Source organism: Endocarpon pusillum (genome assembly GCF_000464535.1).
Source record: "Endocarpon pusillum Z07020 unplaced genomic scaffold scaffold5526, whole genome shotgun sequence".
NCBI classification, from domain to species: domain Eukaryota; kingdom Fungi; phylum Ascomycota; class Eurotiomycetes; order Verrucariales; family Verrucariaceae; genus Endocarpon; species Endocarpon pusillum.
The window spans coordinates 27,763-51,397 of NW_006916523.1; the positions used below are offsets into that span (position 1 = coordinate 27,763).

A 23,635-nucleotide genomic window follows, 5' to 3' on the forward strand; every position below is an offset into this window, starting at 1 on the left:
ACCAAGAGACATACCAAAGAGATCTTGCCCACAAAGGGACCAACGCGCAAGGATGTCTAAATGTCCGCACAACTGAGACGGGTAATCAGTTGTGGTACCGGTCAAGCAGGACCTCAACACTCGGAGTGCTAAAAGTGATCGGGATGTCAGGCGGCACGAAGAATCTATCTGCCGGAGATGGACGACACCAGGCAAGACAAATACTCGTCTAAGAGCCTTGAGAGATATTCAGAGAGGGGATGAGTCGCAGGAAGCGTAGGTGAGGTGGATTTATAACGAGAGTGAGGGAAATGGCATGGCTCATCAAACCGCAAACCGCAAACCGCAAATAGTCTCACATGGGAGATTTCGGCACGGCATCCCGAGGCGGTGACGGAGCTGCGAGGTGCGTGGTGCGAGTTTGGCGCTTTAGCAGAAACCTTGAAGCGTCGATGGCCGAATCCACTCGGCAGATTTACTCATACTTCCTACGGATACCTCCTACAGAATCTAAGTAGATATCTACTACGTACTACGTACAACCTCCCTTCCTCACTCCTACTAAGTTAATCGCCATCTACTGCGGTTGTCCTTCTGAGAGAACATGGACGTCACCGATACAGAAGTCCTTATCTTGTATATCCTTGTGCAGTACAATCGAGAAAAGAGCATCAATCATATCTCCCACAGGGCTCGCTCCGTTGATCCAGTGTCATCACCGTTCGCCTTCCCCACCATAACCCCTCCTTCTTGTGGCTTATTCAGATTCGTCCTATTCCTCTCTCCGTCCTAGTCTTTGTCCTTTGTCGCACGCGATTGGCAACGTAGGAAGCTCCTATCTCACAGTCTATCTCATAGTCCATGACTGCCTCGCAATCGTTCATATTTCTCTGGATCACGAACCTTGCTGTTATTCGTTTAAGCAAAATAGACGAAGTCTGCATCAAATGCTGACGATGGATTTGTGCTTATGTAGTCCTGCATTGCCCTCATCCTCGTGCGAAGCCTTGTAAGGAGCATATGCGTCTACCGAGAGCTGTTGACCTGGACACAACTTGGGTACACGTGCAGGAACCTCAGGTAAATTTCGTAATAATCGGTAGCTGCTGGAATTTCACCTCCTCGGTCAAGAATGCTCCTGGTGTTAAGCGCCCATAGTGGGAGCTTTGGTGCACCGCAGGCTATTCCATTATACTCTTTCAGAACAAGGATGGTACCTAGTTATAGTCAGTACGGCTCGTCTCGGCCTCCTAGAGTATGCTCGCAACCAAAGCACAAACATATTCCTGGTCCGCCCGGCCAATAGCATTTTCACGCCCGGTTCCTCTAGGTATCCATGACATCGGTGATTCTTTCGAGAAAGCTTAACTTTAGAATCGGCGAGCTGCTACGGCTTAGCCAGCTCCACGACCTGTGACTGGTAGCACCACATCCAACGATCTTTCTGGGCTCTGCTCTGGTAGAGATGAGGGAGGATCTTCAGATGACAAACCTCCATGGGCGGATCGTTGAGTACAGACGACGAACGAGTACCTGACTGAAATGAATAAGTCGGCTCAAACAGTGACAATTGCTGCTGGTGGGGAGCGTCTTCTGCAGAATGATAAGGGTATTGTTCCGGTTTATATAGGACTTCGTTGATGGTGACTATTGTGACTCTATGCTACTGGGATATGCCCGGTGCATACCAAAAATAAGTGGACATCGGGACACTACTTCAGGTAACTCGTTGGCTACTCACCTGGATATAAACAGCTGTTACAAATACCGTTAAAGATTTACGCGCTTCCATGTCTTTCTCCAACAACAGCGGTGTATCATCAATAATACATCGCCAGGCAACTAGCGGACCAAGCTGCTTTTTGGGTTGGCCAAAGTGCTGTGTAACCTTGGTCTGTTTGCAAGAATGCCACAATATCTTGTGAAGTAGGGCCCGTACCGCTTCAGCCGGCTGAATCATGATGTATTTCACATGCCAGCCAGATATTGGCCAGCCACGGGTGGTCGTGCAGTTAGACTGGAAATGCTGATCAGCAGGAAAGTTTTATGAGAATGGAATCATAGTCTCCAGCTGTAGGGAACGAGACATCGCTGTGAGAAAGCATGGAAGATTGTTTGACGTTACTGCATGAGCAACTCTGACTACGGCCGGCCATGAGTATTGCGAAGTGTGTTTGTAGAAACTCTGAATGCTTGGGGCTTACTCCGTAATATGCTTCCCTACGTCGATTAGAAATTTTCATAACAGAGACGCGCTTACAAGCCAAGGTGACCCCCAAGTCCCGCCGCGCTTCCTAAAAACTTGCATGACATTGATTGCTTATGTACATATCCATCATGATTACTTTGGGTTTCTCCTCTTACGTATTCTGCTAATTGGTCAGCTAATGTACCGCATTCAGACTTGCAAAACACGGATCTACATCCCATGCCCAGTCACAACTTGCTGAAAAGAGTGCATTGGTTGAGAGCCGCAAGATTGCAATACAACACTACTCAGCTATGAGAAACTGGTCGACTGCAGCATTGTCGCCATGAACTCTTTTCGACATTTAAATTCAGGGTCAAGGAAATACTTGTGCCACCAGTTCCGGCATAGGACGAAGGGAGTCACAGGTCGACCATTCAACTACGTACGCCAGGCTTCCACACTTCCAACCCCAGTTGCAAGTTTACGAAACCTCTTCTATGGTACGGCCTTGGTCTTCGGCTCTGGCTTGTTGTATCTCTACATCACGGATACTCGGGCAAGCCTACATCGTTGGCTTGTCGTACCTACGCTGAAAATCCTCTATGCGGATGCAGAAGAAGCCCATCATGCCGGTAATTCGGCGTTAAAATTCCTCTGGCAGTTCGGCCTATATCCTCGTGAACGTGGTGATCCAGACAGTGCTGGAGATCTTCAGATTGAAGTCTTTGGATATAATCTTGTCAATCCCATTGCAACTTCCGCAGGGATTGACAAGGACGCTGATATTCCCGATGCACTGTTCGCGATGGGGCCAGCAATTGTCGAGGTAGGCGGAGTAACACCATTGCCGCAGGAGGGAAATGCCAAACCACGAGTCTTTCGAGTGCCTTCTCAAAATGCACTCATCAACCGATACGGACTTAATTCTGAAGGAGCCGACCACGTGGCCATGCACTTGCGACATCGGGTCAGAGAATTTGCTCGGGCTAAGAACTACGGTCAGGATGCAGAAGCTGAGCAGTATGTTCTAGATGGTCATGCTCACGTACCTCCCGGAAGTCTGATGCCTGGTCGGTTGCTAGCCGTGAATATCGCGAAAAACAAACAAACTCCAGACGAGGACATCGACCGTGTCACAGACGACTACGTGTATTGCGTTGAACGGCTTGGCCCATACGCCGACATTCTTGTCGTCAACGTCTCTAGCCCAAACACCCCAGGCTTGCGGTCATTACAGCAATCTAAGCCACTGACCACGATATTGACCGGCGTGGTGAATGCGGCACAAAATGTGAACCGAACTAAGAAACCTGCCATCATGGTTAAAGTCAGCCCTGACGAAGACTCTGATGAGCAAATTGCGGGGATCTGTGACGCTGTCTGGAATTCTGGCGTCGATGGTTTGATAGTCGGCAACACGACAAAGGCAAGACCTGACCCTCTACCATTGGGTTATAAGCTATCACCAGTTGAGGAGCAAGTCCTGTTGGAGCAGGGTGGATACTCTGGCCCCCAGCTCTTTGACAGAACGATATCTCTGGTAAAAAAATATCGAAAGCTATTAGAGAACCGACCCCAAAAAGCTCTTCAATCAAACGTCGAAAGACCGGCCGACTCTGGGAACCGACCACAATACGCTCAGCAGCCCTCAGATGAAGGGGCAGCCGAACCAGACAATCAACCTCAACAAACTCATCAGGCTAAAGCGGAAGGACCTGCCGAATCAGAAAAGTTGATTCTTGAAAAGCCTGGACCAATCGTTCCCCCTCAGAATGTAGATGGAGTCCATGCTTCGGTCTCAAGCGGCAAGATCGATCTTAAAAACCCATCAGATCGTCCGGACACTGAGAAGCAGTCCCTTTTCCAGATTCCTTCTGAGAAATACTACCATGCCCCAAGAGAGATGGAACCAGACCTACAAGAGGTATCTGAACCACCAGCCGAATCAGACAAATTAATTCTTGAAAAGCCTGGACCGACCGCCACCCCTGAAAAAGTAGATGGAGTACATGCTTCAATCTCGAGTGGGAGGATTGATCCTAAGAAGCCGTCGGGTCGTCCGGATACTGAGAAGCAGGCCCTTCTTCAGATCCCTACTCAGAAATACTATAACGTCCAGAGAGAGACCGAACCTGACTCGTTAGATGTGTCTGATAGCTCGAGAAAATTCGAACCAGGGCCCTCCATGGAGCCAAGTGCTTCGAGCAAACAGGGAGTTAACTCACCAGGGGGACCCGATGTTTCGAAACCCGTGGAAGCCAAACCATCTGTGGTCTCTGATGTACTTCCACATCGAGACGAGTCAAAGGTTATCTTCGCAAGTGGTGGCATTACCAATGGTAGACAGGCTTTAGAGGCCCTTAAGGCAGGGTCGGATTGTGTGAGTCTATATACTGCCTTGGCGTATCAAGGAGTCGGCACAATATCTAGGATTAAGGATGAGATGAGAGTAGAGATTAAGAAAGACAACGACACAAGGAGGAAATAAAACATGGAGATTGTGGAGATTATGGCGGCCCTGGACTGAAAATAGTCAATGTACATATGATTTCGTACTGATTGCAGCTAGAATTATAGTACGAAATGCTCGGACAAGTGTTACATTTCTTTAGTATTACGACTCCACCTACACAAGTAGGGGAAATGGGGTGGAGAGCGCATTGGGGCAGCTTCAGCCCTATCGAGATCTGGCCCGTGCGCTGCCCCATTCAACTGGACTGGCGCGCGCATCTCACATACTTACTACGTATAGTACCCACTCTGCAAGCACCAACGCAAGCACCAACACACCCTGCATGCCTCGCAACATTTGCACCTGCCACCAACGTTGCTAGAGTACTCAGAGAGGCTCTGCCAACCCCAATAGCTGTTTCCTTGTTTGCTCTGGGCTCCTGCTCCTAACAAACGCATCCAACTTGTTCAAATTGACCCAATGAATCGGCCAGGTAGGTTTCCATTCTTTTCGTCCTTCTCTTCTAGTAGCATTATTTGCAGTGGTGTTGGTTTGTTTTGGATATGGGAAACCCTGGCAGGCAAGCTGCGGCAGGGAAAGGGCTGGCATCACTTCATCAGCGGACCCCATCACAAGGGGCACCCACTGTTCAGACCGCCAACGTCGATGAGAGCCGGGCCAGCGCGACAGGAGGAGACACAAGATCTCATGAGAATCCTAGAGCCTCTACTGCACGATATGTTGCGTCCGGACTAGGACAAGCGATACCAGGTGGTTATGAAGCTACACTGCAACCTAGCACCCATACAACACCCTTTCCTAAAGACAATCAATGGGTCAGCCCTCCAGCGGTCCTTGTCGATAGGCCCTGTTCATTACCAAAGAGCCAAGATGGTCAAGCGGGATCGAGCAATCTTCAAAATGCGACTCGCAATCAAGGAGACGCACCTAAACCCGTGTTAACGTCTGCTACTGCCGCAAGAGCTGAAGAGACTCAGCATACATCACACTTCCTGGACGAACTGGGAGCACCAAACTATCAAAAGCAAGACCACAAACGTTCTCGGCGCACTGCCAGCAATACCAGTCATCTTGATGGAAGTGAGGACCAATCTACCGGATTACAGCACTCTCTACACCTAGAATCGAAAGCGAATTTGGCTCAGACTGGCGGTCATGATGGCACGTGCGAGTTTGAACCCGACCCTGACACCAGCGCCATCCGAGCGTCGAGCTCGATAATGTTGAGAAAACGGAGCATAGAATCAGTTCACGCTCCACGAGGGGCGAATTCAACCTGTTCAGGTTGCACCCTACCGAGCAAGACGCTTCCAACAGCTATACACCTTGAGGAAGGTGAAGCTGCAAGTCGTCCATTGAATGATGCTGAAGTCACAATGGACCTCAAAGCTTTGCAAATCAGGTCTGCTCCCGAAGAACTTAGTGGAATAGTTGGTAGAGCTGCCTTGACCGTTTCTCCGACCTCTCCAAGTACCGCAGATACTTTGCGTATTCGAGCTCCAAGCCTAAGCTTCAAGGCAAAGAAGTTGCGGGGTAAATTCGATGCAGGGGCGCTCGAAGCACAGTTCGGGATTGAGCTGTCTGCAGAGAATGCACAAAGACTCAGGGCGCTTTCCGGTGACGAAATGGGGGCAGCGATCAATCTTTACCTTCAAGGGTACTGCAATCCTTCGGAGAGCCAAAGTCCTGATTCTTCCAGTCAGAGGGACGAGCATCATTCCAGGATCGACAAACATCGAAATAGCAGTGGATCTGTATCGTCTGTCGAATTCTGGCAACGGAAACGCCGAACCGACAAGTCAAGTCAAAGCCCCGATTTAGAAGTAACAAGAGGGTCGCCAAGTCAGAGAGCCACTTTCTTGGTGGACAGCAATTCCGTAACCGAAGTCTCAGAACAGGGCTGCGCTCAGCGTGACCGGCAAAGCAACGGTTTAGTACTAGGCAAGGTGTATAGACCAGAGCTAGTCTCTCAACCCGGTTCAGCTCAAGATGACTCTGGTTGCAACATTCACCCAAAACCATCGTCAGAAAGAGTCGTGCCAGAGGATAAGGATCGACGGGGTGGTTGCGGTAGCAGCTGCATTGGCCCGGAGGGTGCTGGTGCTCAAAGCGATATTGTGCCTGCTATTGGCGGCGTGACTCCTACAGACCCGGAAGTAGCAGAGGCTGACGAGAAGAGTGAACATTCAGGTACTGGCCCTGTGCCGCTTCGAGGTATGCAGGCCTTCGCCAACCAAGAAAATGTCCGACCGAGAAATCCGCCTTCGAGTACAAGCAGATTACCAAACGGCAAACTGGGTGCGTGCCATGTACACTTATCCAATGAAACTTGCCGTTTCACGAGCTGATGCGGTTTTTACGTAGGAAGTGGATCAGGCTGGGGCGCCTTTGGAATGCCAATGGGAGGGGCACCAGGCCTGCAAAGCGTGCAACAACGAAATATGGGTGGAAATAGTGGAATAGGCTCTTTCGCACAAAATGTCGGCGGGTCTCAACCTGCAACTCCTCTCGACCCCTTGTAAGTGACACGTCTACCCCACAAACCATAGAAAAATGCTTCTCAGGAGACATAAAGTTCCTTACAGGCTTAGCGAAGCTCACTGTCACCTCGCAGAGAATTTCCTTCTCTCTCAGGCACTCCACAAACACAACAACAAAACCCTGGCCAAGCAATTTGGGCACAACGACCGGCCCAGCAAAACCCAACGCAAAATTCACGGCAGCAGCAATCTCAACCTTCTCAACCAAATTCACTCCAAATTCAGCCGCAGTCGCAGCCATCTCACGAGGACATGTTCTCAGCGGCGTCTCATTTTTCCACTGGATTAGGTGACTATGGTCAAGGCAATCAGCAACTCTCGGGGAGTACTCAGCCACAGACAGGCAACATCGATGAGTTCCCGCCATTAGGACGTGAAACTTCTTCAGGTCTAGGTCAGGAAAGGAGAGGTAGTTTGTTGCAAAGTAGTACATTTGGAGGCTATGGTGCTGGAATGGCATTTGCAGGCATGACCCAGCAACAGCGGACTCTACTGAGCAGTGCACTTGATAGGGAAAGAATGGCTTCGCCGGCAGGCTCAGGCATGGGTTGTGAGTGAGATTTGCCAAGTCGAAGCCTGAAAGACTGACGTGTTTGAGTAATCTCAACATCTCGATCACCAAATCCACAAGGACAAAATGGCAATGCGGCGCAGGAGAAACTTGTCAGCAGTTTCAACAACAACCTCCTCCGGTCAATGCTAACATGTGCAGGGGACTATTGGGTCCGGAGCAGATGGCTCGAACCGCCAAGGAGACTTCTCCAACCAATCTCAACAACAACTTCCGCATCAATCAAGTCAGATGATGAACAACACATTTGGTGGAAACGACCTGGTTGACTCGCCGTCATCACTGCAACAGGCTGGGCCACAACCTCTAGAGCAAATGTCTGATGCCGACAAATTCGGGCTACCTGGTCTTCTCGCCATGATGCATCACCCTTCCGCCGACCTGCGCAGCCTAACAGCCCAAGGGCAAGATCTCACAACGCTTGGTCTTGACCTGACGTCAACCGAACCTCTTCACACGCACCTTGCAAGCGTGTTCAACCCCACAGCTCACACCCGTCTCCCCCTCGATGCCGACTACACGCTGCCAGCCTGCTACCGTGTTGCCAATGTGCAAAATCTGCATGAGCGCATCCCCAGCTTCAGCGAGGAAACACTCTTCTATATTTTCTACTCGAGTCCCAAGGATGTCGTACAAGAACTTGTGGCAGATGAGCTGATAGGGAGGAAGTGGCGATTCCACAAAGGGGAAAAGATGTGGGTGACGAGGGATGAGAATTATCCAGCACCAGTGGAGGTGGAGAGGGAGGTTAGTGAGCAAGGCTTCTACATCTGGTGGGATTGGAAGGGATGGAAAAAGGTGAGGGTAAGTTGGCGCAATGTACTCTCACGGGTGCACGTGTGATGAGCTCGCTCTATGGCTGATATGTTGTCGTTACGCAGAGGCAGTACATACTACGATATGAGGACCTTGATAACGGCTCAACGAGGAATGGATCGGCGTTGAACCAGATGGCATTGAGTGCAGCACCGAGCGCTGTTGCTCCGGCGGCGGCAGGTATATTCAACCGGTAAGTGCAGCGAGCAGAGAGCAAGACGTTTCCAGTCAGAGCAGCGAGGTTGACAAAATAGCCTCCTCGCATAGTTCACTGTGACTCGCGTTCATAAGCGGTCAAAGACAAGGCATACTATTTGGGTATGCTTCCTACAGTACAAGAACGTTATGCATTCTTTGTCAACTCTCATAGAGCTTGCTTATGCAAGAGCCGTATAGTGATTGTGATATGAGCGTCTGGCCCTGATTCTCAAGTCAAAGGTCGATATCTGTTGCGGCATGTGATGCAGCCGTGTGTTGTCCTTGGGAATAAGTACGTAGTGCCACCAACCTTGGAAGGGAGGAGGTGGTCAGGTTGGTTGGCGGAAGGGGAGCTGACAGCCAACTTGAAGGTCGGCATTGATGGCTGAATCTGACTAAGAGAGGAGGGGCCGATGGGCCGGCTGTCTCAAAGTGGAGCGGATCCGCTGACTACGGTGCATGGATGCATGCTCAACTCTAATCATGCTTCTTAGCCAGACGTTGTAACACTCGAGTTGCGGTCTTGCCTTGTCCATCGCCTATTGAAAAGGAAGCTTGATTGCCGCTTTATCAGCTTATCTAGCACAGCTTTGGAAGGTTCACGGCTGCTCGCTGGCAGATCGATGTGGCATTGAAGTGTTCCGCCACCTTTCCAGGGCCAGGTCCACTTGTGAAATGCCGACCCCCCAGAGTCCGGCGCCAAGGGGTTGACTAATCGACGTAATCAGTTTAGTGGCTGCAAAGCCCGAGGCAGTCAGGTTGCCTTAACTCAACTACAACTTGCGTGTAACTCAGCTGGCTGTTCCACTGGAGTTAGGGTGACTACCACTAAGCTAATCATCCTGGGGAACTGCTTTTCCCTCCGCTGCTTACCTCATAAATTCAAAGTTCCCTCAGTCACCTACCTGCACAACCAACCTCTGTAAGAGAGCAAAGCGGCGTGCGGCGTACTCCTTTCTTATTGCATGTTATCGCAGTTGAATTTGGTCGGTGTTCTCAGGCCTCATCGAACAGACGCACAGCTTTGAAGAGCGCATTTTCCGCTGCCGCCAGAATGCAGTCTCTCGCGCCAGCGCCGACCAGCGCCATGCATTCTTCCACTCAGGTAAGCAAGATTTGGTCCAATCCTTCTGCTGCTTTTATATTCTGTCATTATATGAGGTCCAGCACGTCCGGTTACTCGACTTCCAACTTTCCGCTGTTTCTCACGTTTCCTAAGCGCCTCAGCATGTCTGCTCAATTCTCAAACTTTGGTACCAATAGCTGATCGTTGACGGCTGTCGATAAACAGGATGTTGTCTCTGAACAGCGTGAGTAAGCCCGCCGCTGTTTCTCGAATACCCCCTTGTTATTGTACATGTTGTTCTTCCTGGTCATGTCAGACAACTCCCCATGTCCCTATGAACCGGCAGTCTGAGAGGTCATCGCCCTTATTCTTACGTAAGCTGTGGTCAGACTCGACGATGGGGCTGTTCAACGTCATTCGAGATCCGAGAGTTGATTTCGCACGATGAGGCGATCCGATTGTGCTCTTGATAAAGTAACTTCAACAATTGCCAGTCTAACACTCCAACAGTTCTCCGCGAGCAGCTACTTTCTCAAGTCAACACGTCGAACAACCCACGAGATCAGAACGAGATGCACACATCGAGTCCAGCATCTCCAAATGATCCACTTGATCATACAATGGCCGGTTCTGGTATGATGAGCACCAGCGCTGGTAGCGATGACGGTAATGACGGTGATGGACGAAAAGGTTACGGCAAACGGGAACTCAGCACAAGCAAGAGAGCGGCTCAGAATAGAGCGGCGCAGGTGAGTTAGCAGTTTCATATCTTAATCAGCTGGAATACAGTTCCATTTCAAGCTTCCGTCTCGACCTCCAAGACCTGCCAACGCAATCCTGCCTGTTCAATGTTGCTTTGATGCTACATGATCGCCATTTATTGCAGTCTACAATCCCTTCCATCCCGATTGGGAATCTATTCCACATTCAATCACAGTCACTGATAGTCTTTGTTAACTACAGAGAGCATTCCGCCAGCGCAAAGAAGGCTACATCAAGAAACTCGAAGAGCAGGTCCGCGACTACACCATCCTAAACGAAAACTACAAAGCCATTCAAGCCGAGAACTACCAGCTCCGCGACTACATCATCAATCTTCAATCCCGCCTGATCGAATCTCAAGGAGAATTCCCTCAACCGCCTCCCAATATCGATGGTCTGCATCCCGGCAACCCGGGCCAGCAGCAGCATGCACCACAACACGCATCACAACATCAAGGACCATCACAGCAACAGCATCACCATGCTGCCGGCCCCGGGGAGTCAAGTAATATCGCTGCCGGACTGGATCAGATGAGAGGAGCGCCTCCGGCTCATCATCTTGGGAGGGCGGGTGATCCGCGGGGACATACACCGGAGGGACAATCGTATCATGCTCATATTCATGGTCATGGCCAGGCTCCGGAGAGCCATAGCCCGGGGTTGAAGCGGATGAAAGTCGATGAAAGGGAGATGACTGCTGCTCAGCAGGCGTTACAAGGAAGAGTAGAGAGATGAGAAGAACCTGGGGAGCCATGTTGAAGTGGGGTGCTTGCGCTTCTCCATCGACGAGGAGGGTCTCGTTCCACGCGACCGAAGCAACAGGGGCAGCAATGTGTCCGACACAAGCTTCATCTCGTCATTTATTTCTCCCCATCATGAGCTTTCGGAGATACTTGTCGCTTTTTGCGCTGATGCTTGTGCTCGATTGCATTGGCGCTCAGGGGTTCAATGTTGACGGCTATAGGTGCTGGGAGTAGTACCTTTTTTTGGCGCGTTTCTAGTTAATAGGTGGAAAGCGGTTGACGAGTTAATAAGTCTACATGCATGCACGGCCACGACACCACACTGACCCCCCCCAGGAGAAGCAATAATCCACGCAAGGAGCATATTATGATAGTTAGGGGATATGGCAGACAGAGCGATATCGATACCACTATCACAAATAGTATGAGCATATGTTGTCTCCATCTTCTCTTGGGCCCTAGTCCGCCATTGACCTTGACCCAGTACATATATACGCTGACTGCTGGGTACTGATGTCGCAGCTAGACATCCCTACTCATGCTGTCCTAGAGTCGTACTTGTCCTCGTCCTCGTCCCTGTTGCTATGCCTGAGCTCGATCCGTCCCAGGTCCTGTTCGCTGTCACTGCCACTTTAATTGCCGCTATTCATGTCATTTGGTGGTCCTCCGTACACACATCTCCAACTCTCTTCTCTGCGCAGCAGCGTATGATAGAAAAAGCCGCATGATTGTTGCGACTTCCTTGGTTTGATTTACCATGGACTCTCAGTTTTGAGCATTAACTGCTGGGGGCCCACTTGTCTCGAACACTTGCTTCGCCATCTATGCCCAAAGCTAAGTTATAACGCCAAAGGACGTTTACACGACTGGTGCATTTGGGTTCGGATCTCGTTTCGGAAGTTCGGTTAGGCGGGTTCCTTGGGTTCTTGAGCGGCGTTGTACGCACCGTTGTGAGGAAGTTTTCTAGAGTGGTCAAGAGGTTGTGTTGCCTGTTCTTGGGCATCCAGTTGCTCGGGGATCAGCGCTCCATAGTCGAACTGGGTCGATGCGGTACTGGTTATTCAAGTTCGTCAGAGAAGAGAACGGGCGATAAGTCCCATTTGCTTCTGCGGTCCTCTCAGAAATGGATATCCAAGATCTCTCCCTTCCTGGGCTCTGTCGGCATAAGTTAGCGGGTACCCACCCCTGTAGAGCAGTACGGGGAACGTCCTTGCTCTATGGATGCTAAGATGTCAGCTGGGGTCGCTGACTACAGGCTTCCCTGAGATCGGGAACTGGAAACAGGCTGTAATCGCTGTGGGTCTGGAGACCAAGGGATTTATCTTAGCACGTTCGTGTCAACCATACATGAACTAGCGGACACGAAAGTGTCGTTGAGAAAAAGGGAAGTATGTTATTTATTTTTATGCGATGAAAACGTATTCTCTTGAAATATGTGGGAAAGGGGACAGTGTTATCGGCGGAGGATTGATTGGCTCATCTATAGGCACCAGCATCGCCGTGATTCGAAGTAAGGGACAAGGAGCTATCTTGCTGTGCGGAGACTGCAGCAATACTCAGCCAGCGACCATTCCGCGACGTGACGTGATGTTTCAGGAGGCAATGTTGACTTCTTGTTGACTTTTGTTATTTGTATAGCAGACTTGGAGAAGGTTCAAGCGGGACGCCAAGAACTACTCGCTCCGCTTACGGCCAATCAGATGCGTGGACAGCCATCTTAAAATACTTGTATCTGTATGTCCTTGGGTGCAAGAATTACCTCTCCGTGCCGCTTGACGGGTCTCTGGAAGTATTGCTTCGGAGAGACTCAAAGCACGACAGCAGCCCGCTTTAACTAAGACACAATAAGTCACCTATCTCTCCGTGAATCCTTGGAACCTCAGTTGTCTCTGCATCGAGCAGGATTGGCAGTGTCCGAATGCAGTTCATCTTGACCACGTCCATACTGCATTGATACACAACTCACGAAGATGGCGACTTCTAGCGATGCTAAGGGCGGATTCAAGCAGGACATGGTGGTCTCGACAAGATACAGGAATGATCTACCACCACCGCCCATGCCACCTAAGCTCCTGGACATAGACAACGGAGGGCTTGCACAGTACCTCACCACGAGCTTCGCCTCAGGTCTAGCAAGAAGAGAAGAACCGAACATCGAAGTAGATGCAGAAGGTGGGATCCCAATTGACATGATTGGTATTCCTGGATACTTTCTCGGAGATGAGAGTGGTAGGGAAGCCATTTCCGAGCATTCAAGCAACGCATGACTGACCTTTGTCTAGCCATCATGGCGCCTGAAATCCAACCAGTCCTCGACACAGCCGATCACAACCTTCTTCTGACACCAGAGCAAATCCGCACTCGCGGCGCAAGTAATACAAATGTCTCCTTCCTGCGCAAAACTCAATACATGACCTCTGGAAATACGCGCGCGAATGATCCCCTTATGCGAAGCACATCTCGCTCATCCAAAACCACCAAACCGACCAAAGCCACCATACCCGCCATCTCCCGCGACGATCCGAGCTACATAAAACGTTACATCGAGAAGGGTTTCAATATAGCCTACCCCGAGTCAGCAGTACTAGCCAACAGCACACCGGACCCTCTTCCCATAACCACCTCTGATCGCCTAGCCTGGGAAAGTCCCACTCACCCGTCCAACTCCAAAATGAAGCCCGTTGCATTCTACCCTCTCCTGCCCGACCTCCCCGCCAAAACCGACTCCAACTCCTTCATCAGCGTCAAGTTCGACAAACCACCCCTCCCCGTCCTTCCCAACGGAAAACGTGACAACAGAATCGATGTTGCAATCCTCCACCCTGCCAAAGTCGATGAAGTAGAACGAGAATGGAAGTTGCGAAGAGAAGCGCACGAGAAGAACCCGGATCTCTACGAAGATCCTGGTAGGTTGCCCTACGACTGGGATTTTTGTGTGCCGCGGCTTGAGGGCAGTAAAGGAGATAAAGACATCGTGGAGAGGATAAGGAGGAAATTGAATCCCGCGGATCCGAGACGGGATGATAGAGATCTGTATTTGAACAAGGAGAAAGGACGGTTTGAGTATGAGCGGATTCGGACATTTGCTGAGGACTCAGCGCCCATGACGCATGGCTGGAGGTATCTGGCTTTGTCGCTGTTTGATCCAGACACTATTTCCTCAGGTGCTGGAGGCAAGGAAGTCCACTCCCGTCTCAAAAAATCAGGGCAAGGTAAAGCAGCATATTACTACGAGATTGGGCAGCGGATGCGCCTTAAGGCCGATAGAGTCAAGACGCTGGCTCAAGCCAGAGCCCAGGGCGGCCAGGCGGGCAAGGTGGCGGCAGTGGCCAACGAGTACAGCGTTGATGGGGTGGATGTCTTGATCCGCGAGCCAGATGAGGATGAAGTACTCATGAGGGCGGAGACGAGAGCGCTGGTTGACAGGGTGTTTGAGGGAAGTAAGGAGTTGAGGGTTTTGAGGAGGAGGGCAGAAGAGAGAGAGAAAGAGCGAGAATTGAACGATGTGTTGGCAACGGCGGGACAGCCTGCTCCTGGTGGGAATGCGAAGCTGGATGCGGATGCAGAAGGAGATATTGGTGGGACGCGGAATGGGAGAGCCAGTCGGCCGGTCAACGGTACAGCAACTTCCAGCAGGGGAGCAGATACCGCTGATGCCGATATCGAGATGGCGGACGCCGACGCCGATGCCGATGCCGACACGGATGCGGATGGAGATATAGACGATGAGTGAACAATTTCCCAACTTCCCAACTTCCCAGCCCGACTGCCCAGATTAAGGTAGGAGAATCTATCCCATCATCTACACTCCAAGCAGGTACCTGGCTCGGATCGTGCATCACATGCTCCTACCAAAATAATAAAAATAACAATGACCAAGCCTCCAGGCTCTCGGGATCCTCATCTCAGGAAGCGAAATGAAAAGTCCCGGAAACTTGGAGATTCACACAGTACTTACCAGGAGAAGGGGCAGCTAAAGATATGAGCCAAGTGCCGTTAGTAGAAATGACAGTCATTCTGTCAAATGACCACCATATTAATATGATAAGAGAGGCATATTTTAACCATATTATGATCATATTTTTAGTAAAATACGTTATAGATAGTGAGATATTATTAGATCACAGACGACTAAGTTGTATATCCTTGTACTCTCTAAGTAATATCATGGTTAGGCTTAATCTAAGCGCACTTTGATGGCTCTCCTAGCATTATTTTAAGAGGGCCTCTTCCTGCTAAGTAGTGCAGTAACGTGGTGAGAATTTCTGTCTCCTTCCTTCCCCTTTGTTCATTCATCCCGTCTCCCCTCCCTCTCTCTCTCCCTCTCTCCTTTTTCCTCCCCTGTCATTACTCCATCCTTCCATCGCCCCTTTCTCCCACAACCCACCTACCAACCATGCCCATGCAACCAACCTACGCCCCTACTGATAAATGGTAAAAAGCAGCGTCCTGAGCTCAGTGAAGAGAAGAAGGAAAGAGAAGTGAAGGGCAGGGCGTGAGGGATCCAAGTTGGGCAATTTCAGCACCAAGTTCGTCAGCAACCGGGCCTGGGATAAGGAGAGAGAACAAAGATGCAAAAATTTCAAAAGAACAGGGCAGAGTGAAGGCGAGGCGAGGCAAGGAATAGCCAGATCGCTAACTGAGTGGGTAGAGTTTAAACTGTAGGGTCGGTAGGGTAGGTAGGGTAGGTAGGGCAGGGTAGGGCAGGGCAGGGCAAAAAGGTGGTCAAGCGCCCCTCGAGGATCGGAGTATTGCGAGCTCAAGGTCTTTTGGTCTTTTGATCTTTTCAGGTTGATTGGGTCTGACTGACTACTGCTGCTGCTGCGGCTGCGTATGCCAGTTGGCGGGTAATATATGGTCCGGTTCTGTGGGCGGGAGGTGCAGGGCCGAGCAGGTTGAAACTTGAAGTCTCCGTTCCGGTTGTGTGAAAAACAGACAGACGCTGGGCTGAGCGCGTGTGCGCTACCCTTCCAGGTTTTTTGGGCCTTGGAACGTGCTCGGAGGAGGAGGAGGAGGAGGAACGACGGGTAGTGCCATTTGCCGGTCCTGTTCTATGCCGTAGTCAGGCATCGAATCATTGCCAGCTTCTTTTCCTAGACAGACAGAATCGGCCATTTTCGGAGCGCTTGATCTGCGTCTCGTCTCTCTCAAACCAACGAACGGCTCTCTCTCTCCCTGTCCAACCCACTTCTAATACGCCCTCGCTAAGTTCCTCAAATACCAATCCACGAGCCGCCTCCCCTGCTTCGCCTCACTGACATGGATCAATTCTCCTTCCACCGCATAATCTAATTCACTTGCATTGACAACCTCCCCCTCCAGCAGCCCGCCTTCGCTCCACCTCGTCTGCCTACTCCGCTGTTTATTCACCAGCAGCCAGCTCCTCAGCTGTTCTGGCTCGACCTCCAGAAAGGAAGATAGCTTCTTCAGATCCATAGTCGAGTAGAGTTTGAGATACGATTTCACGGTCGGGTTGTAGATGGTGTTTTTGACTTCGTCCATGAAGATGGCTGTTTGGTGGTCCACCGGGTCGATGTTGGAAGATGGGTTGTCGAAGTCTGGTGGGGTGGGAGAGATAAATTTGGGACAAGCGCTCCGGAAGAGTTCTTCGAATAGGGGAAGGGCTTCGGGGCCGCCCCTTTGTAATCGGTTTAGCCCTTCGCCGTATTTCTCCCGTAGCGCTGTGTGGATCGTGTCGTCTAATCTTGTTGGTACAAAGCTCACGCAGATGGCGATGAGTGCGTACATTTGATCGTTCTTCTTGGCGATTGCGTCGAAGTTATTGCTTCCTTTTTGGAAATTTTTCGTCCTGCTGACGTAGACAAGGATGTGGGAGAACATGCGTATTGCGTCGGCGTAGCGGCGAAGCATCATGTAGCTGAAGCCAACATAGTAGTATGTTGTGAAATGAGCTGCCATGACGCGCGCAAACATGGCCTTCTTGTTCATTTCGATGTCATCTAGGGTTTTCAGGGCCAGGCTGAAATCTCCTAGGAGACAATGCACTCGGAGAAGACCGATGATCGAGAAATAGCCCAACATTCGGTAGAGCGGTCTCGTCCCATAATCGCCCACGACTGCCATAGCATCTTCTCCTCTTTTTTGTGCGGCAAGCTGTTCGTTTATCTGAGATCGTTGTATGAGGGAGTAGAGAACGTTCAGAACAGAGTAGCAGCCCCATGTGTTGGGATTTTCGCGGAGGAGCTGCGCTTCGTCTTCGTGGGGGGCAGTACGAGCAACACGGTTTCGGTAACGGCAAAAGGACTCAAACTGGTATATGAACTCGTCGATGACGTCCCAAGCCCAGAAGTACTATTTGAGGTAGATGAGTGGTGAGCTATAAAAGGAGCCAGGTGCGTACATACATTTGGTACTTCCAAGTCGACGGGTCCTTCCGAGTTGAGGATGTAGTGGAAAAGAGAGCAATAATTGTCGTAACTGGCAAACTTGGTCTCGAGAGTAGCTTGGTATTCTAGGGGTGTCGCTGCTGCGGCGAGCTGTGCTTGGATGTCTGTTGCTCCAGCTCCTATGGAGCTGGCCTGTTCGATATCGCTTTGCGCATCGTCGAAGTTCACTTGTTCTCTAGCCAGATTGTAAATATCCGTACCATCTCATGGGGCATGAAGCCCTACTTGTAGTCGTTGACAAGAGCCTCTTCCTCCACGTCCGACTCATCGTTAAGCTGAAGAGACTGATTTCCATTGACGAACGCCATCATGGCAACAGAGACGCTAGGGACACCGAAACACAGGGAGAGAAGCAGCCGAATAGACTGGGAGATCTGCTCAAGTCTGTGGGAGCGCAGACAAGGCCCTTTGTGGCAATGTGTTGTCGTTGTCGTCGTCGCCGCCGATGCAGCGAATATGGTCCAGAGGGTTTTCGCGCTCTAAGCCCTAAGTTAGAATCTAGCACAAGCCAAGCCAAGCTACCCGCTTAGAGTTATCTTAGCGTTCATCTTATCTAACGGACCCTTTTCTTGGAGATGACAATGGGAAGGACACCAAGGCTTCCAGAGAATGGAGTATCTCGATCAGCAGCCGGTGCAGTCATGTCTCCTATCTTCAAAGCAGCCTTGATACAACTGGCACCCGAGGTTTGTCTCTAAAACCGGCCCATGATCCGAAAAGGTCATTAACTGTTGGTTGTGCCTGTAGCCCCTCAACCCCACCTCCAACTTCCATAGAGCCTCTCAATTCATCCGTGAAGCTTCCGCCCAAGGTGCAGATCTCGCCGTTCTCCCAGAGTATCACCTCACCGGCTGGGTTGCTGATTCCAATGCACTCACTACCCATGCCTTAGACTGGGAGACCTGGATACAGAAATACCAATCCCTTGCCCGTGAACTGCATATCAACATCGTCCCTGGCACTATTGTCCAGGCAGACTCGAGCTTCAAATCCACCTGTGATTCCACCAAACCTGGCTCGCTAAACCAACCCTCCCTCCTAAACGTTTCGACATTCATCTCAGATAAAGGAGAAATCCTTGGCACCTACACCAAAATCAACCTCTGGCACCCTGAACGTCCCCACCTGACCCCCTCCTCACTCTCTACACCCCATACCGTCCTCGCCACCCCACTAGGTCCCGTAGGTATCCTGATCTGCTGGGACCTCGCATTTCCAGAAGCATTCCGTGCCCTGGTCCAGCAAGGCGCAAAGATAATAATCATCCCCACCTTCTGGACAGCTAGTGACTGCATGGTCGAAGGGCTGCGGCTGAACCCAAAGGCCGAGGCGTTGTTTGTGGAATCAGCATTGACGGTGCGAGCATTCGAGAATACTTGTTGTGTTGTCTTTGTGAACGCGGGAGGGAATGACGACGACGGGCCGATGGGGTTGAGTCAGGTAGCCATGCCGTTTGTGGGCAAGGTGAAGGGCAGTTTTGAGGGCAATGAAGAGGGACTCAGGGTAGTAGAGGTAGATACGGAGATTTTGGAAGAGGCTGAGAGGCATTATAAGGTTAGAGAGGATATGGGAAGGGAGGATTGGCATTATGGGTACAGTCATGGCAGGAAGTGATGGTCGTAATGCTTGTGGTCGGTGATTGAGGTATCGTCATTCTCGCTAAGAGCTCATACAATGACACCAAGATGAATGTATCCGGCAGCTGAACACGCTTCTGTCCCCTCTCGCTTCGTGCAGAAGCCGCTGCTGTACTTTTCCTCGAGTGATTGACTAGATAGACGCCGTGGCTGAACAACTATTTTTTGCTTCTGGCCATGCTTGGCTTTCCTGGATGGTGGTGCCCGACATATGCTCTCCGACAGGCAGCCAAAGCAAGTGCCGGTCGACGTCGCCCAGGGCGAATATGCTCCATGACATGTACGCCGCCATCTTGGGTATCATCATCCCCATCAGGGTCATCGTTCACAAGCGGCTGTAATCTATTGTTTGACGACACACTAAGTTTGGCGAGTTTCCTCTCAGGTACATCGAAATTCCGACCTGCTGTTGTTGAAGCATCTGGCAACGATCTTTAACACGCATCTGGGTAGTAGCCGATGTGTATGGCTTGTACTTCAAGCGTAAATGCATACATGAGCGAGCGGTGGCGGCGTTGTAGTTGGAGTTGAGTGATATACATTTCATCATTCATGAACTTGAGCGTAATATCCTCGAGCTGGTGGATGTGCTCCAGGTTGTCACGAATTGATTGACTTCCTATGTTGGCCTCTGCATGACGGCTCGCCAGATCACGAGTCGCACCCTACGTCGATTTCTTGTGCTGACCTGACCGGTATCTGCATTGCGTGGTTCTTGCAGAATGGAAGTTGGAGGATAGGCACATTTCTGCCAAACATGTAGATAGTGCTTTGCTCAGGGTAGTGCAAGGTTGCCGCAGCCATAGCGACCTTCACGATAGCGATAGTACTAGTGGTCACCTCCCAAGATAAACGCCTTCAGGTTGGACTCCTTCCTTGACCAGTGTGTTCATTCGAATCCGGGTCAAATCAATCGAATCAAATGCCTAGAAAAAAGTCCTTTTCTTTCAAAAATTAAAAGTCTTCTTTAATTAAAAGATAGGAGTCTTGGCGGACTCTGTCCGTGAGATGAAAATCCTTCACAGTCCTCTTAATAAAACATTACTTATTAACATTTGACTCTATTGGCCAAACGAGCCAAATCAAATCAAATCGACCGCTGGGATTAGACGGGCAAATCAAATGGGGGCCATGATTTCGTTTTTCGTTTATTTGATTTGATGGATACACTGTCCTTGACCAGGGAATGTCGTCCCAGGATGGACCAACGGGTCTGCTTCGCCTCGCGCGATCATGCGTGGCAACAAGGGTCCTCCTCGTCCTCATAGCTGTGAACATCTGGTTTTGGCACTGCTAGTTCTTGCTGGGTGACATAGGTATTAAGGGCTTTTGGTGTCCACCAAACACGTGTGGCTTGTTTCAGGAACAAAGACAGCAGCTTCAGTGGACCGGTCAGAACTGCCCCAGAGGCCCTCCAACCCCTGTCTTGTACCTATGTGTAAATGATCTTGCCACAATAGCCTCCTGCTAATAGGAACAGCCTTCGGTGGCAGTCCAGCACTAAAGGCACTATCCAACTTTCGGTAACAATATACTTCTAGACTGATCAGCAAATCCTCACGTTCAGCAATCCAGGTGACTTTCCCATATCGAGCAAGACAGAGCGGAATTGGCATCATCTAGCCTATACTGCGGCTGCAAGCAACGTCAGAAGGCAGCTCGCGCACCGGGCTTGACCAGGGGTACCAGGGTTTCATACTCCTTTCCGGAGATAGAGATGTTGGATGAGGTATGTCTGCCAGCATTGCAGTCCCTCTTGTTTTCTTTCTTCTCCATGATTGTGATTCTATAGACTGTGAGTACTGCTTTCGCTCCACGACCCAATCAATCACAAGATTTGCGCTGTTTGATATCAGTTTTGCAGCTGCCTTTGTTGTAAGTATTTGGTCTAGGAGACCGTCCTGACATATCGCCTAACCAAAACTTGGGAATGCTTCCTAGAGGACGTCCCGGTATGCATCGTGGTGGTCGCGACAAACGGTACTGTTGCAGGAGACTTGATTGCACATGATGCCGTCGCATGTGGGTTTAAAGAAAGAATCCAGGTACGTAAGGCACCAGAAAAAAAACCCGTGGTTTATGAATGACACAAACCAGCTCTGAGCTGTGATAAGTGACACGGTTGAGGGATTAGGCAAATACGGGGTCTTCGGCACTCCTTTACGTAACTCGGGGATAGTTGAGATCTAACGTACACCACCACTTGGCGAGACACCCCACTTGGCGAGACAGTTTGCACACACTTTACGCAGTAATTCTATCACTCAAATGGCCCAACATCCACGTCCAATTAAGGAAATAATGAAGCTGACGATACTTCCTATTTAAGCCTATCTGAGAGAATTCTTATGCGTAGCGAATCCTCTCCACGGTGCGTAATTTGCACCCTGGAGGGCGCCCTGCCCTCTTTGGCAGCCCTGACCTCCTCAAGATTCCACGAACGCTGCACCCTCTCTTTTAGCATGCGTTTTGAGCGCTTTTTGACCTCTTGCTGATGAGATTGCTTGCGTAAATTGTTGAGCTCATTTTGAAGCAACTGCGCGCCAGCATGCTCTTGAATAGCTGCGTGGCTGAGCTTGCGTACAGAGCGTCGAGTTCGAGGACTACGAGGCGTTGTTTGTGGAATCAGCATTGACGGTGCGAGCATTCGAGAATACTTGTTGTGTTGTCTTTGTGAACGCGGGAGGGAATGACGACGACGGGCCGATGGGGTTGAGTCAGGTAGCCATGCCGTTTGTGGGCAAGGTGAAGGGCAGTTTTGAGGGCAATGAAGAGGGACTCAGGGTAGTAGAGGTAGATACGAATACTCTGATTGAGTGCTGCTATACCGGTTAGAGCGTATTCTTTAACTGCGCGGCTATACGCGCTTGAAAGTGGCGAAAATGGACTCACGTCAAGAGGTTGAAGCTTGTGAGTAGCGTGTACAGATAAATAGAGAGGGTGGATGTTGTTTTCGAGGCAGAAATACTGAAATTCGCTTGTAATATGACTCTTTTGGCTATCAAGTATTAGGATGATATGCTTGCCATTTGACGCAATTAGAACGAATATCTGACGCAGCCAATCAACAGCTAGCTCTTCGTTAGTCCATCCCTTAGGAGAAAAGGCCTATATAACGTCAGGGAGCTCCTTATGCTCTGGAAACATATGATGCTCAGGATTCTTGCCGGTGAAGATAAGATAAGGCTTAATAGCCTTTTCAGTATTCATAAACTCAATAATAGAGACCCATTGAGTGTTATCTGATGCCGGAGCCACTGGACGACCTATAGCAGGGTCAAAAATAACGTATTTTGATGCTATTTGCCTTATCTGAAACCCTGTTTCGTCCATATTATAGGTATCTTGCGGCTCGACTGCGTATTAGCTGCGGAGCTGTTCAAATTCGGCCAAAAAACGCTCAATCAAGGGCCATGAGTCGTTTGATATCCATTAGTCGATTTCGCCGCGTTTTAAGCTCTGGATGGCGAGCTATTAAACGCTCCACGTAGTGCTTGCCTAATTGAATCTTATCCCCCTTGCTATGGAGCAATTTAGTAACCATTCGTCGAATTTGAGCGTAATTCGGGCATAAATGCTGCCTTTGTAGATCTCGGAAGTATTGAATCAGCACTTTTTCTTCTTGTTTTGATAGCCGTTGTGAAATGCGATCAGTTTCTGCTATAGAGGGTCGCCCTGCGCGTCGATGGGCCAGGGTCGAATTTGGAACGTCGTAATAGCTCGCAGCTTTACGAACTGAGTCAAATAGGCCTAGATCAACGTCATTTGAGGCCTGCTGAATAGAATGCTCCTTGTTTGAGTCCATTTCGAGCTATTTTGGTAGAGCTATAGCTGTTCGAAATTTGAGTGTTGCCGAACGCGCTGCGCGAAAAACCGTCTCGCCAAGTGGGGTGTCTCGCCAAGTGGTAGTGTACGTTAGTATTGAGCTATTGTTGAAGTAGCTACCTAATAGGGATTTACTGTGCCAAAACACAGGAAATCAGGACACGTGATATGTCAAAGTGGCGCTAAGCCGCTTTGGGATTTGGCTGTACATGTACAGCCAAATCCCAAAGCGGCTTAGCGCCACTTTGACATATCACGTGTCCTGATTTCCTGTGTTTTGGCACAGTAAATCCCTATTAGGTAGCTACTAGAAAATCTAGATAGGAGTATGCACAACACCACAGAGTGAGAACTTCAACAATCTGAATGTATCCATTGGAGAATGGCCTGGAATGACAAGTACGTCTACCCATGGGCTCACAGGGTC

General features: G+C 50.1%; 5 protein-coding genes across 5 annotated transcripts; 4 read left to right on the forward strand and 1 right to left on the reverse strand.

Moving 5' to 3' along the window:
• Positions 1–2,513: 2,513 nt before the first annotated feature.
• EPUS_01824 (uncharacterized protein) lies at positions 2,514–4,658 on the forward strand (the record flags this gene model as incomplete). The annotated part of the gene is made up of 1 exon (XM_007806561.1): positions 2,514–4,658. The coding sequence occupies one exon, from the start codon at positions 2,514–2,516 to the stop codon at positions 4,656–4,658; it is 2,145 nt and encodes a 714-aa protein (XP_007804752.1).
• Positions 4,659–5,185: 527 nt separating this feature from the next.
• Positions 5,186–11,331, forward strand: EPUS_01825 (uncharacterized protein; the record flags this gene model as incomplete). The annotated part of the gene is made up of 9 exons (XM_007806562.1): positions 5,186–6,941; positions 7,008–7,161; positions 7,258–7,733; positions 7,782–7,846; positions 7,896–8,558; positions 8,636–8,763; positions 9,791–9,873; positions 10,345–10,583; positions 10,798–11,331. The coding sequence occupies 9 exons, from the start codon at positions 5,186–5,188 to the stop codon at positions 11,329–11,331; spliced, it is 4,098 nt and encodes a 1,365-aa protein (XP_007804753.1).
• Positions 11,332–13,309: 1,978 nt separating this feature from the next.
• EPUS_01826 (uncharacterized protein) lies at positions 13,310–15,072 on the forward strand (the record flags this gene model as incomplete). The annotated part of the gene is made up of 2 exons (XM_007806563.1): positions 13,310–13,568; positions 13,622–15,072. 2 exons carry the CDS (start codon positions 13,310–13,312, stop codon positions 15,070–15,072), a joined length of 1,710 nt encoding a protein of 569 aa, XP_007804754.1.
• Positions 15,073–16,529: 1,457 nt separating this feature from the next.
• On the reverse strand, positions 16,530–18,054 carry EPUS_01827 (Eukaryotic translation initiation factor 3 subunit L; the record flags this gene model as incomplete). The annotated part of the gene is made up of 3 exons (XM_007806564.1): positions 16,530–17,651; positions 17,705–17,921; positions 17,972–18,054. The coding sequence occupies 3 exons, from the start codon at positions 18,052–18,054 to the stop codon at positions 16,530–16,532; spliced, it is 1,422 nt and encodes a 473-aa protein (XP_007804755.1).
• A 333-nt stretch (positions 18,055–18,387) lies between these two features.
• EPUS_01828 (uncharacterized protein) lies at positions 18,388–19,360 on the forward strand (the record flags this gene model as incomplete). The annotated part of the gene is made up of 2 exons (XM_007806565.1): positions 18,388–18,432; positions 18,494–19,360. The coding sequence occupies 2 exons, from the start codon at positions 18,388–18,390 to the stop codon at positions 19,358–19,360; spliced, it is 912 nt and encodes a 303-aa protein (XP_007804756.1).
• Between the last annotated feature and the right edge of the window lie 4,275 nt (positions 19,361–23,635).